Source organism: Urocampus carinirostris, chromosome 2, assembly GCF_059441175.1.
Source record: "Urocampus carinirostris isolate Australia breed hairy pipefish chromosome 2, RoL_Ucar_1.0, whole genome shotgun sequence".
Taxonomy (NCBI): Eukaryota; Metazoa; Chordata; class Actinopteri; order Syngnathiformes; family Syngnathidae; genus Urocampus; species Urocampus carinirostris.
In genome coordinates this window covers 35,329,289-35,345,449 of record NC_142350.1, presented here as the reverse complement: position 1 = coordinate 35,345,449, position 16,161 = coordinate 35,329,289, and the positions used below count along the sequence as shown (strand labels likewise).

General features: G+C 41.3%; 1 protein-coding gene across 2 annotated transcripts in view; it reads right to left on the bottom strand.

The window, feature by feature from the left end:
* Positions 1 to 913: 913 nt before the first annotated feature.
* cep76 (centrosomal protein 76) overlaps positions 914 to 16,161 on the bottom strand; it is a 69,037-nt gene continuing 53,789 nt past the window's right edge. The window contains exons 14-16 of one of the 2 annotated variants that reach the window (XM_088326313.1): positions 8,156 to 8,216; positions 5,003 to 5,042; positions 1,223 to 1,317 (exon numbers count right to left, since the gene is read on the bottom strand). In XM_088326313.1, the coding sequence (XP_088182439.1) occupies positions 5,024 to 5,042; positions 8,156 to 8,216 (80 nt within the window). In that variant the 3' untranslated portion in view covers positions 1,223 to 1,317; positions 5,003 to 5,023. Of the gene's footprint in view, positions 1,318 to 5,002; positions 5,043 to 8,155; positions 8,217 to 16,161 lie in introns of both variants that reach the window. The other variant, XM_088326312.1, reaches the window with a different exon arrangement.

Genomic DNA, 16,161 nt, shown 5'->3' with positions numbered 1-16,161 from the left:
AAACCTTGTAAGAGTTTTTGCCATTGAAGGAAGCTCTGCTGGAAAGAACAGTAAATTGTTTAAAAATGTTTCCTGTGGTGTGTCTTGGGCAAATACAGCCTGGTGGCGCCAGTCCCTCTCCAGGCTAACATGTGTTTCCACCCCGGCTCAAACTGGGGACCTTTTGCGTGTCAGGCGTGTTTTAGGGGGTTGCTTATATGTGATGTAAGCTTATATGTGAGTAAATACGGTCATTTTGGTTCTGCTGGTCTTTTCGGGGGGGCATGGTGATCAATATATTCTGCTACATTTGTTTCAAATTGGAAAGTCTTTTTTTTTGATACATTTGAGAAGTGTTTTTTTTTTTCATTCTTGTTTAGCTCGCAGCTTGTCCAAAGGGTGAAATGTTGGGAACTGAAGTCAGACTAGTTGAGAACCAATACACTAGACCACTAGGGATCTAAATGACATTCGATTTTCTCTCATCATCACACGACCACCACGTTGTTCAACATTGTTTTGGCTGAAGTCTTGGAATAGATTAGGAATTTACCATTATGAGGGGGTCTTGTACAGCGCCCCCCTGTTCTCCTTGCAAGCTCAAAAATCATTGATGTCTTTCCTACTTATTTTGAGTCTCTACTTAACTATTACCTTATCAGACATTCAGATTAAAGATATGATAAAATAAGAAAAATACTAAAACGAGGAAAAAAAACCCAATGAGGCATGACTTTATTTTCAGTTAAGTTCCTCACTCTCCAAGCATGCACCTTTGTTGCATTGATAATGTGCAATGTTGCATTTTTTTGAGTATTTGCAAACAAGAACAGCTGATGCCTTTTTATTGTTGATGCAAAACTCATACAAATTACTTTGATTTCAATGTAAACGCAATACCTGAAATGTCCACTTTATTTAGCTTTATTAAGAGTACTCTTTACGACACCATTAAATTAGTTGTAAAGGGAATTTTCCTCCCGCCCTATTTTAATATTCAGTTGTCCTCCTTTAGCTAAATAGAGTGTTCCTAATAATTCCTTCGGTCCGAATTTTGTATTAAATTAATTAGGTTAATTTGAGTCATAGTGTTTGTTAAAAACCATGGAGTGCCAATCCTGCCATTTGTAGAAGTAAATGTCAGAATAAATAAATACCTAAAAATATATGCTATCTAAATGAACATTTAAAAAAAATAATCTAAATGTATGACATAGATGCAGTTTAATCATATACAGCGACTGGGTGGTTAGCGCGCAGCCCCACAGTGCAGAGGTCCGGGGTACAAATCCAGCTACTGTAGTCTCCTCTTGTAGAGTTTGCATGTTCTCCTCGTGCCTGCGTGAAATCAAATCAGAGAGATAAGAGGATAAGTCCATGCAAACATTTGTATGTTAATAAGAGAACCTTAAAGTCACATCTTAAGTGGACTGGAAGCCAGTACAAGTTGGCCAATACAGGAAAAATATGCATGTCAGATAAATTGGCCTGTTCAAATGTTTCCTAGGTGTGACTGAGAGAGTGTTTAGTCCGTCTCTGTGTCCCCTGCCCTATGCCTGAAGATAGCTGGGATGGGCTCCGGCGCTCCCGTGGCCCCGTCAGGATAAACGGCGCAGAAAATTAATGCATGTGCTTATGCGTTTTCTCATTTAAATATTTCTGTATTTCGTCATGTTAGCTGTGGGAAGAAAAATTGTAGTTTATCAGAGTACTCGTCAATCAACCATTAAATTAAAAACTCAACCAGGATGACCCACCCCTTCATTGGAATAACCCTTTGTTGAGACAAAATACACGAAAAAATACACAGCAAAATAAATGACAAAATGCATAAATATATGAATGAATTGTATTTATGTCATATATTTAGGTATTAACTGATTAATTTATGTCCTCCTCCGGGCACTCCGGTTTCCTCCTACATTCCAAAGACATGCATTTCAGGTTGCCCGGTCCAAATTGTCCCTAGGTGTGAACGAGCGAGTGAGTTGTCTGTCCCTGTGTGCCCTGCGATTGGCTGGCAACCAGTTAAGGGTGTCCCCTGCCCACTGCCCGATGATTGCTGGGATAGGCTCCAGCACCCCCGCGACCCTACTGAGGATAAGCGGTGCAGCTAATGAGATGAGATAAGATGAGATGATTCATTTATGTGTTGATTTTTTAAAGGCATATATTTGATGTGATTTTTTTATTTACTTACACATGTTTTACTACATATGTCAAGATTGCTTATCCATAACAGAGCATCAAAACACTACAATAAGTATCAGTCTTGTTGGATGAATATGTAATCAATACTCAAAAATATAGAAGAAAGAAAGTCATACAGCATAACACAAAGGACTGTTTTCCTGTAGAAACTTTTCATCAAAGCTTTCATCAGTCAGATTGACACAAATAAATCCTAACGGAGGGAAAAAAGGCTCGTGATTGACAGCATTAATTAAAAAAGCAGCACAGGCCCGCTGCACTTCATGTCAAAGACTCTGGGGGCCAGGCTGTGATAAACAGAAGAATGGCAGTAAACACAATCTGACTCACAAACAAATGGACTATTTTCCAAATGGTTGACCTTCATGGATGTTCTAATGGGATTGTTGGATACAAAATGTAAAGCGCCCCTAATATTTGTGAGAAAAACAGTGGTTGAAATAATAAATATCACATTGGGACAAATGAGCTGAATTACTCTTAAGAATAGGGGTAGGTGATACTAAGAATTTGGGTATCGCTCCAATCCAAATAAATACAGGGAGGCATCGATTGGTAGCGATATTTTTAGCTTTTAAAAATCAAGATCATTAAATAAGTGAACCCATCCCCCTTCAGTGAGCCTATTATTACGAGAAAAGACAGCACAAAAATTTAACGCACCAAAAATATTTTTATTTTTATCAAATAACTACAATATAAACTTGAACTGTGTGAAAAAAATCTAAATTTGTTACAACTGACCCACAAAAATATAGTGCAAAATATAATCTAAAAATCTTTAAAAGGACAGTGTGTAATATTTGGTGCCGCCTACTGGTACAAAAATGATGTTCGTCAAGTGGAAATTACATTGATTTGAATACTAGGCAAAAATACATACCAATGTTGATTTTTATTAAAAATCATAGGTCGAGAAATTTGTATTTCTTTTACACCGTGGAATCCCCACCTAAGTCGGCGCCATCTTTGTCTAGCATCCTGACCCCCACGTGTATCACTAGCCCTCCCTCGGACCAGACAACGCAGTGTCAAATATTATACATTTGGGTTTTAACAGAACAAGGAATACGTCTGCAACAACTGTTTCATTACAAAAAAAATGCAATTAAAATACAAATATGTCACGACCAGCACACGGAAAAACAGGTCGGTAGTCGGGACAGGGAGAGCAAAAGCGTGGTCGTGGTCAAAAACGAGTCGTAAGCCAGGACGGGAGAATAAACGTAGTCGGGATCAAAAATGGGTCGTAAGCCGGGACGGGGAGCAGACGTGGTCGGCATAAAAACAGGTCGTAGCCGGAGACAAACGGGAGCAAAAAACGGGACAGGCAGGAGTCAGGGTCGAAAAAGGCTTGCCTTGTACGAACAGAGGTTTACAGACGGACTGACAACAGAGGACTGACAGGCCTGGGTTTAACTAGGGACAGGGAGACAATCAAAACCCGCAGCAGTTGGCGCCAAATGAGCGGGCACAGGTAATTCACATCGGTAATCATGACAAAATACTGTATAGCAAAGTCAACAAAACGACTAAAATACATTCTCATCTCATCTCATCTCATTAGCTGCACCGCTTATCCTCAGTAGGGTCGCAGGGGTACTGGAGCTGTTCCACAATATTTCAAAAACAGAGTAAATGATGCAAAGTAGGAATTGTCTCTCATTCCCAGCCTTTGGCTTTCTGCTTTGAGGAAGAGGTATTGATCCAAGGCCTATAGTATCAATCCGATCCAAGTACTTGTACTCGTATCCATAATATCGATGATTTGATCGATCTACCCATCCCTACTGACATAAAAAAAACCTTAAGAGGGGCGTGTGTGGCAGTGGCCTGACCTTTCCTACATAGATTGCTTTTGTGCATTAGGCGCGGCAATGGTGAAGGTCACCAGCTCAGTGCTTATTGACGGACTGATTGCCCCTCATAGTGTTGGGGCAGTGAGGAGAACAGCAAGGACAACATTTTCGCTCACAAAAAGCTGGTATTGTCTACTTTGTCCATAAACCTCTATTCAATAGGGCTGTTACTAATAATTAAATTTCAAAAAGCTTGTAAAATTTCGCTAAAATTCTGACTGACATGATTATATAAACAAAATAATGAAACTTAATATAAAATCTAGCTAGTATCATTTGTTTTAAAGAGAGAAGACAACTTAAAGTAGAATACAATATAGCAGTGTTTTTTAACCAGTGTGCACACTATTGTATTATTGTGTATATATTTACACACATATATACACACACACACACATATATATATATATATATATATATATATATATATATATATATATATATATATGTATATATATATATATATATATATATATATATATACACACACACACACACAGTGGTCATGGGGCAGTGTTTCATAAAGCTCTTAAAAATTGTACTTGATTTAGCAGTTTTTATTCGTATTTCCTTGCTGTTTTTGATTATTATTCTTTTATTTTTCAGGGAGATAAAAGCTGAAAAAAGTTAGAGCGTAATTTCTCTCTTGGCAGATAAAGTATTACTTTCGTTTTTTTCCTAGGAAAATATGATTGAAAAATAGTAACATTTAAAAAATAGGTTAAAATAGTAAAATTAAAACGAGTAATGAGTAATCTAATGAGTTGATTGGAGGTACTGTAAATTTAGGCAACATGATAATTTAAGCTTTAAAGGGACAGTGTGTAATTTTTGACCACTAGACGTATTGTGTATTTTATTTTTATTTTTTTTTGCATACAAATGCCTGCAGATGAGTTGTGGAATGGGTATCTTAGTTGGGAAAGAGATGAGACAATAGCTTGAAACCCTACCTGGTACCTTGTCAAATTTGATCACAATCCTTTGCACAATCTGAAAAACAAAACGTTGTATTTTACACATCTTTCTAATGGTAGGTCTAGGTGTTTCCAAAAGTGGCCCGTTGGAGACGACCAGTTTATAGCCCTAAGAACTTTGCAACCGTTTATTTTCATTTGGCCTATTTTTAAACATTGTGAAAATGTTGTAGATATTTCACTTTTTTTTACAAAAGTCAATCCATGATTGTGCACACTTGCTTGTGATAATTGTGCGTAAAAAAGGAACCCGAGTGGCTTTTACGCCCAACTTTTACTGCCCATAAAATTGGGTATAATTAATTATGTTGGGAATTGCATTCGCTAACCAATGTGTCGATCCAGATTTAAAGTGGTTAATATTGGCTAAAGATATTGGAAGATGAAGGAGGTCATGACATTGTTTTCAATACAGGCCCTCATAGGTTGTCACCGGCTAAGCACCGTGAAAAATAGCAAATGACAGAGTGGTGTCACTCGAAATGACAGAGGCTAAAGGCCGTATTGGAAATCATCTGACGAATCCCTTCATTTTTAAAGGGAGCAAAATAGATGGATTTCAACAAGGATCGTCAAACGACGCAGGAATGCTTTTAGGTGGATTTTTTTTTTTAATCTGTCGGCATTATCATGTACTTGAAGTAAATATTTTACAAAGCTGGATTTAGTGGACTCTCAGAAATGCAACCACACCATATTTGTGGGGAAATGTGTCATTAGTAGAATTTTACAGCACTTTTGTGGTGATTTATCCCGGCTTTCGGGATCATAGCTTGAATCCCAAGAGTTTAAGCTTTTCAATGATATCTGGCATGAATAAAACGGTGACATAATGACTGGTGACATCGTAAAGACATGACTTGGTTTATCGACAGTCTAAGGGGCCGGTCACACAGACATTTGCGGCTGAATCACGGCCAGAAAATTCTGCCTTTGAGGCGGACGCTATTGGACGCATTGAGATCGCCATTCAGACGAGATACAGCAGTGCTTAACACGAGGTCGGAAATTCGCGCGCGGGTGGCAGCGCGAAAAAGTTTGGCGCTTCTTAATTTTTCAGAGCGCGGGTACACAGCCTTTCACGAACGTATCGAGGCTGAACCACGGCCAGAAATTTCTGGCCGAGAAGCAGATGCTGTTGGGCGCTGTTGGACGTTTTGAGACCGCCATATAGACGAGATACAGCAGTGCTTTACTCGCGGTCGGAAATTCACACGAGGTTGGCCGCGCGCAAAACATTCTGCTGCGATCGCTTTTGTTGTACGCGTGCATTGACGTTGGTGACTTTTTCATCCGCGTTAACAAACGCATTTTGTAGAATACGATCGCACTTTATTGTTTAAATAAACGCGTTATATAGACTAGGATCTCCCAATTGTTATAATTAGCTCGCTTTATAGTTTTAATAAGCGTTTTATATAGAATACGATTGCTTTCGTTGGAAGCGCAGCAGAATGCGCGTTCACGCAAGGGGGCTGTAGAAATCATAACCGCACAAGACACAGTCCCGTGAAGATCAAGATTTCAAGCTATGGCATCATTTTTATTTTATTATCTTGAAAAGAAATGTCAAGAAATAAAAATGGATTAAGACGAGGTCACTACGCTGACGGGGATCCATGTTCACCCCCTTGACGTCTCGAGCACAACTGACGTGTGCTCGGCATTCGCGCTGTTTATACGCGGAGAAAGGCGTTTGACTGTCACACGCGTAACACGCTAATTTCACGTAATAACACCGCGATACAGGCGCAGAACATGCTATTACCATGCTCCACCCACGATTACCCGCTGAAATTTCCCGTCCTACCCATGTGTAACCACGCCCTGGCCGCGGCCAGAGCACGTCGTTCCGCGTCATTTCCGCGTCATTACCTCGTGTTGACCACGTGTGCGGCACGCGGTTTAACACGTGCTCAAACTTTTGAGCAGCTCAAAAGTTTTGCGCGCGGCCAACCTCGTGTGAATTTCCGACCGCGAGTAAAGCACTGCTGTATCTCGTCTATATGGCGGTCTCAAAACGTCCAACAGCGCCCAATGGCATCTGCTTCACGGCCAGAAATTTCTGGCCGTGGTTCAGCCTCGATACGTTTGTGAAAGGCTGTGTATCCGCGCTCTGAAAAATTAAGCAGCGCCAAACTTTTTCGCGCTGCCACCCGCGCGCGAATTTCCGACCTCGTGTTAAGCACTGCTGTATCTCGTCTGAATGGCGATCTCAATGCGTCCAATAGCGTCCGCCTCAAAGGCAGAAATTTCTGGCCGTGATTCAGCCGCAAATGTCTGTGTGACCGGCCCCTAACATAGGAACGTTAAGGTGTAAACTGGGAGGCACTAAATGATACACATAGTCCCTTGAAAAAAGGAAAACAAAACAAAAACAACTAAAAAAGAACTCGGGAATACTATAGAAAGATTTCTGAAAAGCAAGAGTGCATTAGCTCAAAAAAAACGATGAGAAACACTGCAATACAGGCCCGGTAAGATGTGTTGTTCAGCACTACCTCACTGCTGCAAATGAAAGCGTTGTGCCTCCCAAATTGAAAAACAGTTCCATGATGGTCCTTTTAATTGATTTCACACAGGAATTCACACGCAGCGAATTGTTCCCTGCATCCTAATCATGATATGCAGTGTTGGGAGGTGGCAAAGACTTGCTGATTGTGGTGAGAGCGGAAACGGCAATCAGCCATTATAACGCTGAACAAATCTGTTAGTCGACGTTGCTTTTAATGAGATATGCTACCGTCGGTGAGGAAATGGAACAACACCACTTCCCAAATAACATTGAACTGAGAGTGAAGTCTTTAAAGCACTACTTCACGGAATGAATTGAAAAGGAGGAATGCACGGTGAATGAGATTTAGTGTGTGTGTGTGTGTGTGTGTGTGCCAGGATTTGTACACCTTTTTCAGAGCCAAATTGAAGCACGTTATAAGGATGTTCAAAGCCAATTTTTTAATTTCTACAGTACCATTTTTTAATATCACACAGAGTCAATCCAAGGATATATAAAATTAAGTTTTGAAATGTTGATTCTATTTAGTAAGGCAAAAAAACTAAATCTAAGCCTCTCTGGGTCTATGTGAAGAAGTAATAAAAAAGTAAAATCACAAAGTAGCTGTGACTAACCTTGGTTTGTGGAAAGCTGAGTTCAATTCCACAGTCCACACCCAAAATCGATTGCCTCCACCTGTGTTGAATCAATAAATCACTTAAATTAGAACTATTAGACTCAAAAATATTAAGAACACAATTGACATGCCAAGGTCCAAAGAAATTCCCCAAAAATTGAGAAGAAAGTGACTGAAATCCATCAGTCCACTGTCAGAGCCGTTATCCACAAATGGAGAAAACTGGGAACAGTGGCAAACCTTCCCAAGAGTGGTTGACCAACTAAGATTACTCCAAGAGTGCAACGAAAGCTCATCCAGGAGGTTACAAAAGAACCTCGAGAACAACCTTTCAGAATTGAGCGCCTTGCTGGCTGCTCAGTTAAGGTCAGTGTTCATGATTCCACTATAAGACACCGGCCAAAAATGGCATCCATGGGAGTGTTGCGAGACGAAAACCACTGCTGTCATAAAAGAACACAAAGAGTCGTCTCACATTTGCCAAAAAGCAACTTAAGTCTCATCTCATCTCATCTCACCAGCTTATCCTCATTAGGGTTGCGGGGGGGCTGGAGCCCATCCCAGCCATCTCCGGACAGTGGGCAGGGGACACCCTGAACTGGTTGCCAGCCGATCGCAGAGCAACTTAAGTATCTTAAGAAATTTGGATAAACATTCTGTGGACTGATGAGTCAAAAATTGAACTTCTTGGAAGGAGTGCAGCCTGTTAAATCTGACGTAAAAAAGGAATCGCATTTGTCAAAAAGAACACGATGCTAACAGTAAAGTACTACTTAAATACTTGTTTATACCTGAAAATCCGGGCAGCACGGTGGCGCAGTGGTTAGCGCGTGTGCGGCACAGTTCTGAGGTCTCGGGAACATCTGGTAGACAAAATGAGACTCCTGGGTTTCAACACCCCCCTGCGGAACTGGCTGCTGGACTTCCTCTGTGACAGACCCCAATCAGTGCGGATAGGTCAGAACAGTTCAGATGTCATCTACCTCAGCACGGGCTCCCCCCAAGGCTGCGTCCTAAGCCCCTTGCTGTTCACCTTGATGACACACGACTGCGTCCCTAGGTCCGCCACAAACCACATCGTGAAGTATGCTGACGACACAACAGTGGTGGGCCTCATCAGGAATGACAACGACCTAGCCTACAGAGAGGAGGTGGAGCAGTTGGTGGGCTGGTGCAGGGACAACTGCCTGGTCCTGAATGTTGACAAAACTAAAGAGATCATTGTCGACTTTAGGAAAAACCAGCCCAACCATGCCCCACTTTGCATCAACAACAAGGCTGTGGAGGTTGTCAGCAGTATCAAGTTCCTAGGGGTGCACATTACTAACAAACTCACCTGGTCCGTGAACACTGCATCACTGGTTAAGAGGGCACAGCAGCGCCTGTACTTCCTGCGGAGGATGAGGAGAGCCCACCTGCCCCCACCCTCCCTCATCACATTCTACAGGGGCACCATAGAGAGTATCCTGACCAGCTGTATCTCTGTGTGGTGTGGAGGCTGCAGCGCTACCGACTGGGGTAGTGTGAGGAGGGTAACGAGGACAGCAGAGAAAATAATCGGGGCTACACTTCCCTCCATTCAGGACATTGGCCAGAAGCGCTGCCTATCCCATGCTAAGAACATTACCGGGGACCCGTCTCACCCCCATCATGGACTGTTCACTCTGCTAGCCTCTGGGAAGAGGTTCTGCAGTGTGCGGTGCAGGACCACCAGGCTCCGCAATAGTCTAGTCCCCCTGGCCATTAGACTGTTAAATGGTCAATCTAACATATAGTAAACTTAAATCTAAACGGCTGCTAATCTGACTTTTTGCACTACTGGCAGTTTTTTATAGCTTGCCACTCATTGCACATTGCTCTCTGCACTATGGTAATTACAGCGTTATTGTTACAGTGTTAATGTTACTGTGTACCTGACTTGTTAACCTGACTGCCCATTTTGCACATCTGGTTAGCTACTCTTCTTGCACTATCGGCACTATGGTAAAATACTATACGTAGCCAAAATACAATACAACTTTATTTATATCTGTACATTCAAGGAAACTGTGGGGGTCAGATGCATCGACATTTCGTTCTGTATACACGTGTACTAGAATGACAATAAAGTAGATCTGAATCTGAATCTGAAATCCAGCTACCGGATTTCCTGTGTGGAGTTTGTATGTTCTCCCCGTGCTTGCGTTGGTTTCCTCCGAGCACTCTGGTTTCCTCCCACATTCCAAAGACATGCATTTCAGGTGGATTGGCCGGTCCAAATTGTCCATAGGTGTGAATGAGCGAGCGAGTTGTCTGTCCCTGTGTGCCCTGCGATTGGCTGGCAACCAGTTCAGGATGTCCCCTGCCCACTGCCTGGGATGGCAGCACCCTACTGAGGATAAGCGGTGCAGATAATGGATGGATAGATGAAGCCCGTCACCTAAAATGCTTAAAATAGCCACATAATAAAACTAGTAAAAGAAAGCATTTATATCAACATATGGATGCTGTAAAGCCTTTTTATTTCTTGTGGAATCTTAAGAGCTTCCAAACAAAAATGTACCTGACACTCTGTATGCATTCTGTCTATGGGCTTGAAACCACTTAACGATCACCGTTAACATAAGGCAGGACCCCCGGCGAAATGTGAAGAGCCGTAAAGTAAAAATGCCTTTTCATAAAAGCCCCCAGGGGTCAAAATTAACTAAAGATGACATTCGTGCCAACTAAAAGTATACGACTACTACAAAATAACGAGTATGAATCTCAAAATAAAAACACATAACTGCAGTTGAATGAATGGTCTTTATTATTTTTATTAAACAAAAGTACAATGGAGGGCCCTGCGATTGGCTGGCAACCAGTTCATGGTGTCCCCTGCCCACTGCCCGATGATTGCTGGGATGGGCTCCAGCACCCCCGCGACCCTACTGAAGATAAGCGGTGCAGCTAATGAGATGAGATGAGATGAGACAATAGAGGGCTTCTCCTTTCAGTGTAAAAAAGCGATTGAGAGAGTGGCTGGTCAGCTGCACACCAGCATCAGGTATCCTCGAGTCGACCCAGCTCTCCATGATGGTTAAAATTCAACCGTCCCTTATGCAGCCATTTCCCACGAGTTGTAGCTCCAGGTCATCTGTTAAGAGGTAATTTATTTGGCCTTAGTGAGATACAGGCTCAGCAGGGGTGGGATGTGAGAGTTGTTCTCCTCTTGAGAATAATGCAACGACCGCATGGCTGCAGGTAGCGTACTGACGCAGTCACAACAGTAGAATTACAAAATTGTATTTAAACGTTAGCGTACTTGTAAACAATAAAAGTAATTGTGTTTGTGTTCCTTTGTAATGCGTACGTCCCAACACTGCCCAATAGTCGAAACATTGTATTTCAGTGGAACCTCGGTTCTCGACCATAATCCGTTCCAGAACCCTGTTCGAAAACCGATCTGTTCGATCACCGAAAACATTTTTCCCATTAAAAATAATGTAAATCGTTTTAATCCGTTCCACCACCCTGAATGTTTACATTGAATGTTTAACGTAAACATAAAGCTAAACCAGGCCAATCGTACGTCCGTGTTATCGTAATCTTCCATACAAAAGATTACGCTAACATGAACGTGTAAAAATTTTAAAAAAAGGATAAAGAAAATAATTATGAATAGGATTTCTTACCTTTGTGGTGGTCAGCAAAAGGCGCAGGCGACGGTGGGGAAAGAATCAGACACTCGCACACCTCCTTCATATTTTGCAATTATTTCTTTCTTAAATGCAATAGTTGTACGCACTACTTTTCATTTTCACCTGTAGCAACTTTGCTGCTTCGGAGGCATAATTAGAGGCTAAAAAACTCCGTACACCTATATTAAAAGCGAAAGCAAAACGAAGCACGTCCGCACGCGATAACAGTTGGTCACGAAAAGAGCGATCTACACCCGTACGCCGCTCAGCATCGCACCCTAGCGTACGCACTCACGCATTACCGGCGTTCGAACTCCGATTTTTTGACCGAACAGTGAAGCAAAAATTTCTCGAAAGTTTTTGGTCGGACTCCGATTTGTTCGAACTGAGAGGCGTTCGAAAACCGAGGTTCCACTGTATTGTTGTTTTTCCAAAATGCATTTCTTCGGTTCTGATCAATCTTAGGGGAAACCGTTTTGAGAGTTGGTGTGACACAGACCGAATTGATGGTGTTGAAACCCTTTATTGTTTTTAATAAGTAGTTGAGTCCCAATTCTTTTGTTAATAAGGTTTTTCACTACTCGTTACCAAGAGTAAAGTAATTGTGTTCCAGGAATGTGTTATTTTGTATTGTATTACCACCAACACTGCACATATATCATAATACATGGTTCAGAGATTAAATATATTTGACCAGCCTTTATTGTTATTCACACACATATCCCAAGTTCTTCTTTCTTCATGGGCTACTTGTTTTTTCCAACATATTTTGTGAAACAGCTCAGAGCCACCACAGCTAAGACCGACACCTTGCAATGATAAGATAATACCTAATTCATTTCAGCTTTTTAATTGGATTCTCCTTCTCCGCACTTTTTCTTTTTAAATTTGCACGTGAGCGTGATTAATATTCAGACGAAACAGCCCGGTTGTCTCTGAAGGCAGTAGCCCGTTTTACTTTATTGTGGTTGTGAGAGGTAGCTTGATAAAACTAAAACTAAAAAAAAAACCTACATGCAGAGGCAATTTCAAAGTAAGTCTACACTATTTTATCAGCAGTTCAATCATGCAGCTGCCTTAGACAACAACTCACTTTTAATATTGTAGTAATTTAATTTCGAGCCTACTGTCAACCCAGGCAGTGGGTATACTCTGAATTTTCACCTTTTTAAATTAAATTCTTGAACATATGTTTTAGTAATGTAACATATAACAAAAAGCATTTATTACATACTTATGATAGTAACATCATCATGGCATGGATAGGAACCGTTTCATATGTAAAATACATTACCGTAAATTCCGGACTATAAGCCGCTACTTTTTTCCCAAACTTTCAACCCTGCGGCTTATTCAGTGATGCGGCCAATTTACGTAATTTTCTAACGGCCGCCAGTGGCGCTCCAGTACAAAAGGTAAGATTTAAACTGCAACTTCTTAGCTTGTGCACAAATTAAATTAGCGTAGACATATCCCCATCATCAGCACGGCGGAGCAGTGGTTAGCGCTTGTGCGGCACAGTTCATGTCATGGGAACCTGTCGTGGGTTCAAATCCAGCTCCAGACTTTCTGTGCGGAGTTTGTATGTTCTCCCCGTGCTTGCGTGGGTTTCCTCCGGGCACTCCGGTTTCCTCCCACATTCCAAAGACATGCATTTCAGGTGAATTGGCCGGTCCAAATTGTCCCTAGGTGTGAATGAGCGAATGAGTTGTCTGTCCCTGTGTGCCCTGCGATTGGCTGGCAACCAGTTCAGGGTGTCCCCTGCCCACTGCCCGATGATTGCTGGGATGGGCTCCAGCCCCCCCGCGACCCTACTGAGGATAAGCGGTACGGCTAATGAGATGAGATGAGATATCCCCATCATGCAAATTGCAAAAAGAAAGGCACATGACGCAACTTTCAAGCTAAATGCAGTCGAGCAGTCCGATATAGGACTAACTTGGCGAGCGTGATGCTAGCGTGTTTTTATTTAAGGGAGCATGGGACCACGTCTATATGACAAAGTCTCTTTCCCACATTGAAGGAAGACGACTTTGATGACGTCAGTTATAAGGTGGAAGATGCGGACGGCTTACCATGCCTACTTCAAGTGCGGTATGTTTTTTTAACAGAGTTGTTTACTGTGTTGCGAGCGTGTTGCTAGTAGTGTTTTGCTACCCTTCACAGGCACAGTTTGGGATGAAAGTTATAATATTATTATTAAAGCTTTGAAAACTCTCTTGGTGTACCGTCTTTCTTTGTAAATATGTGTAACCATGTATAATATGTATTTGCAACTGTATATTTTTGTAATGTATTTATTTTAGAAACTTATTCTGATATGTTTTGTACGAGCAAATGAGAAAGAAGGGGCGGGGGAAACGCGGGCTGACGGGAAGTGGAATAAAGGTGAGACGTGTTTGTGGACGCGGCCGACAATAGTGTATATATGTTTTTAGCACCCTTACCTTTGGAAATATACACTTTTTTCCTTGGATTACTTTCAACGGGCACCTGGACTCTGCAGGTCTGCATTAAATGTTAAGTACCCGTATCATTTTCCGGTTATTTTGCCGTCTGTGTTTTTTGCACTGTATCGGATAAGGGTTAATTTCGTGTTAGTATTTCTTTTTTTCAATGTGGGCGCATGCGGCTAATATACTGGTACGGCTTGTGTATGTAAAAAATCGGTTTTCCTCCCGAAATGTAGTGGGTACGGCTTATAATCAGGTGCGCTCTATAGTCCAGAATTTACGGTAGTTATCAAGCAAACATGAAGAATAGGAGGTGTGTGGTAATAAATGAATGAATACATTATTATTCGATTCGGAACATGGATTTACAACCCACCCTAGCTCATAAGACCGTATATACCAGGTAGATTTTCATTTGACAGCTCAGCTATTAAACAAAACTAAGTCTGGTAAATTATTTCAAATAAAAAATTCACTGGGAGACAAAGGAAAGGAGATGGTAGTTTTGTTCAAAAGCCTTTTGACATGAAAGGTCCATTTTGTTCCTTTACATTCTTTTAAAGAAGGTGTGGTTTACAAACAATTAAGTACCAAAAGCCCCTTTTCCAAACTTGGTGTGGTTAAAAGCAATCTATTACATGTTTTGCTAATTGTCAAAATACAGACACTGTATGGTAAATGGTATAACCTGAACAGACATTTATTGATGTTTGCCTTTCTCACATTTCCAATCAGTTTGATTTAGTTAGTTTAGAGCTAACTAAGTCTTACAAAAAGTACCCCAAAACAACAATTCTGTTTAAAAAGGGGCCATAAAACTTGTATTAAATGTATTTATAGACATTCTTTGGAATTTATGCTCCCACTTTCTTAAAATAAATTTACTGATTTCCAATCATCGCTCATATTTCATGGAGACATAGGCATCAATCAACTAGAAGGGTTTTGGAAGACTAAGAACGAGCAGACAAAAAATCATCAGCATGCTCTGTTTTGTAGATTTAAATGAACTAGAGAGTAATTATTTACGAATTAGACAATATAAAAGTGAATGTACTTCATATTCTGCGTTATACCATACACAATGGACTACACCGCTGAACCTAACACACTGTAGATGTTGTAAACTGTGGGAAGATGGTGGGAGTCCATGAAAAGGTTCAAAAAGCCAATATAAGACCACAAAGGACAAAAACGTTGCACAGTACAATACACATAATAATCTACAGATGTAATAAGCTATACATCTGGAATGCTTCGGAATTAAACAGCTCCACAGTGCACTAATCAAATATTTCCCTCATGAGCCAATGCCGTGTTAACATTCTTATGTCAGTCCCAAGTCACAATAGCTTTGAAAAAGTCATGAGTGCAGTCAACCGTGAAGCCTCATTGATTGTGACATCTCTTTGATTTAAATGGAAGAGCTGTGTACCTCTGACGTTTACCAACATCAAATATAAAACAAAACAAAACCTCGTTCCGGCGAGACCGCTTCATCGCTAAATATTTCAAAACAACCGTTCCCTCTTTTTCCTCTTGCCGGCAATCAGGAAACAATCTTTACTTGTCTGTTCTGGGCATCTTCAGGGACTCGGGGAACAGCGTGTGAGAGAAACCCCTGAATGTAAAATGACTGCTCCAGATCCGATGGCTGAGGGATGGGTTTTTTTTGGAAGGGAGTATAATTGGACATGCGGCTGTTTTCTCCAGCTAAGGTGCAATTGGAATATGAGTGGCTCCCAGTGGCACAGCGCATCACATAACCAGTGACCTAGAAAGGAAACACTGATCACTCCGCGGAGTTGACTTGCTCCTAATGAACATTCGCGGTTGACGGCTTCTGCTGATCAGAGAGACAGGACGAGCTTTTCTGGTTATGTGGGACATGT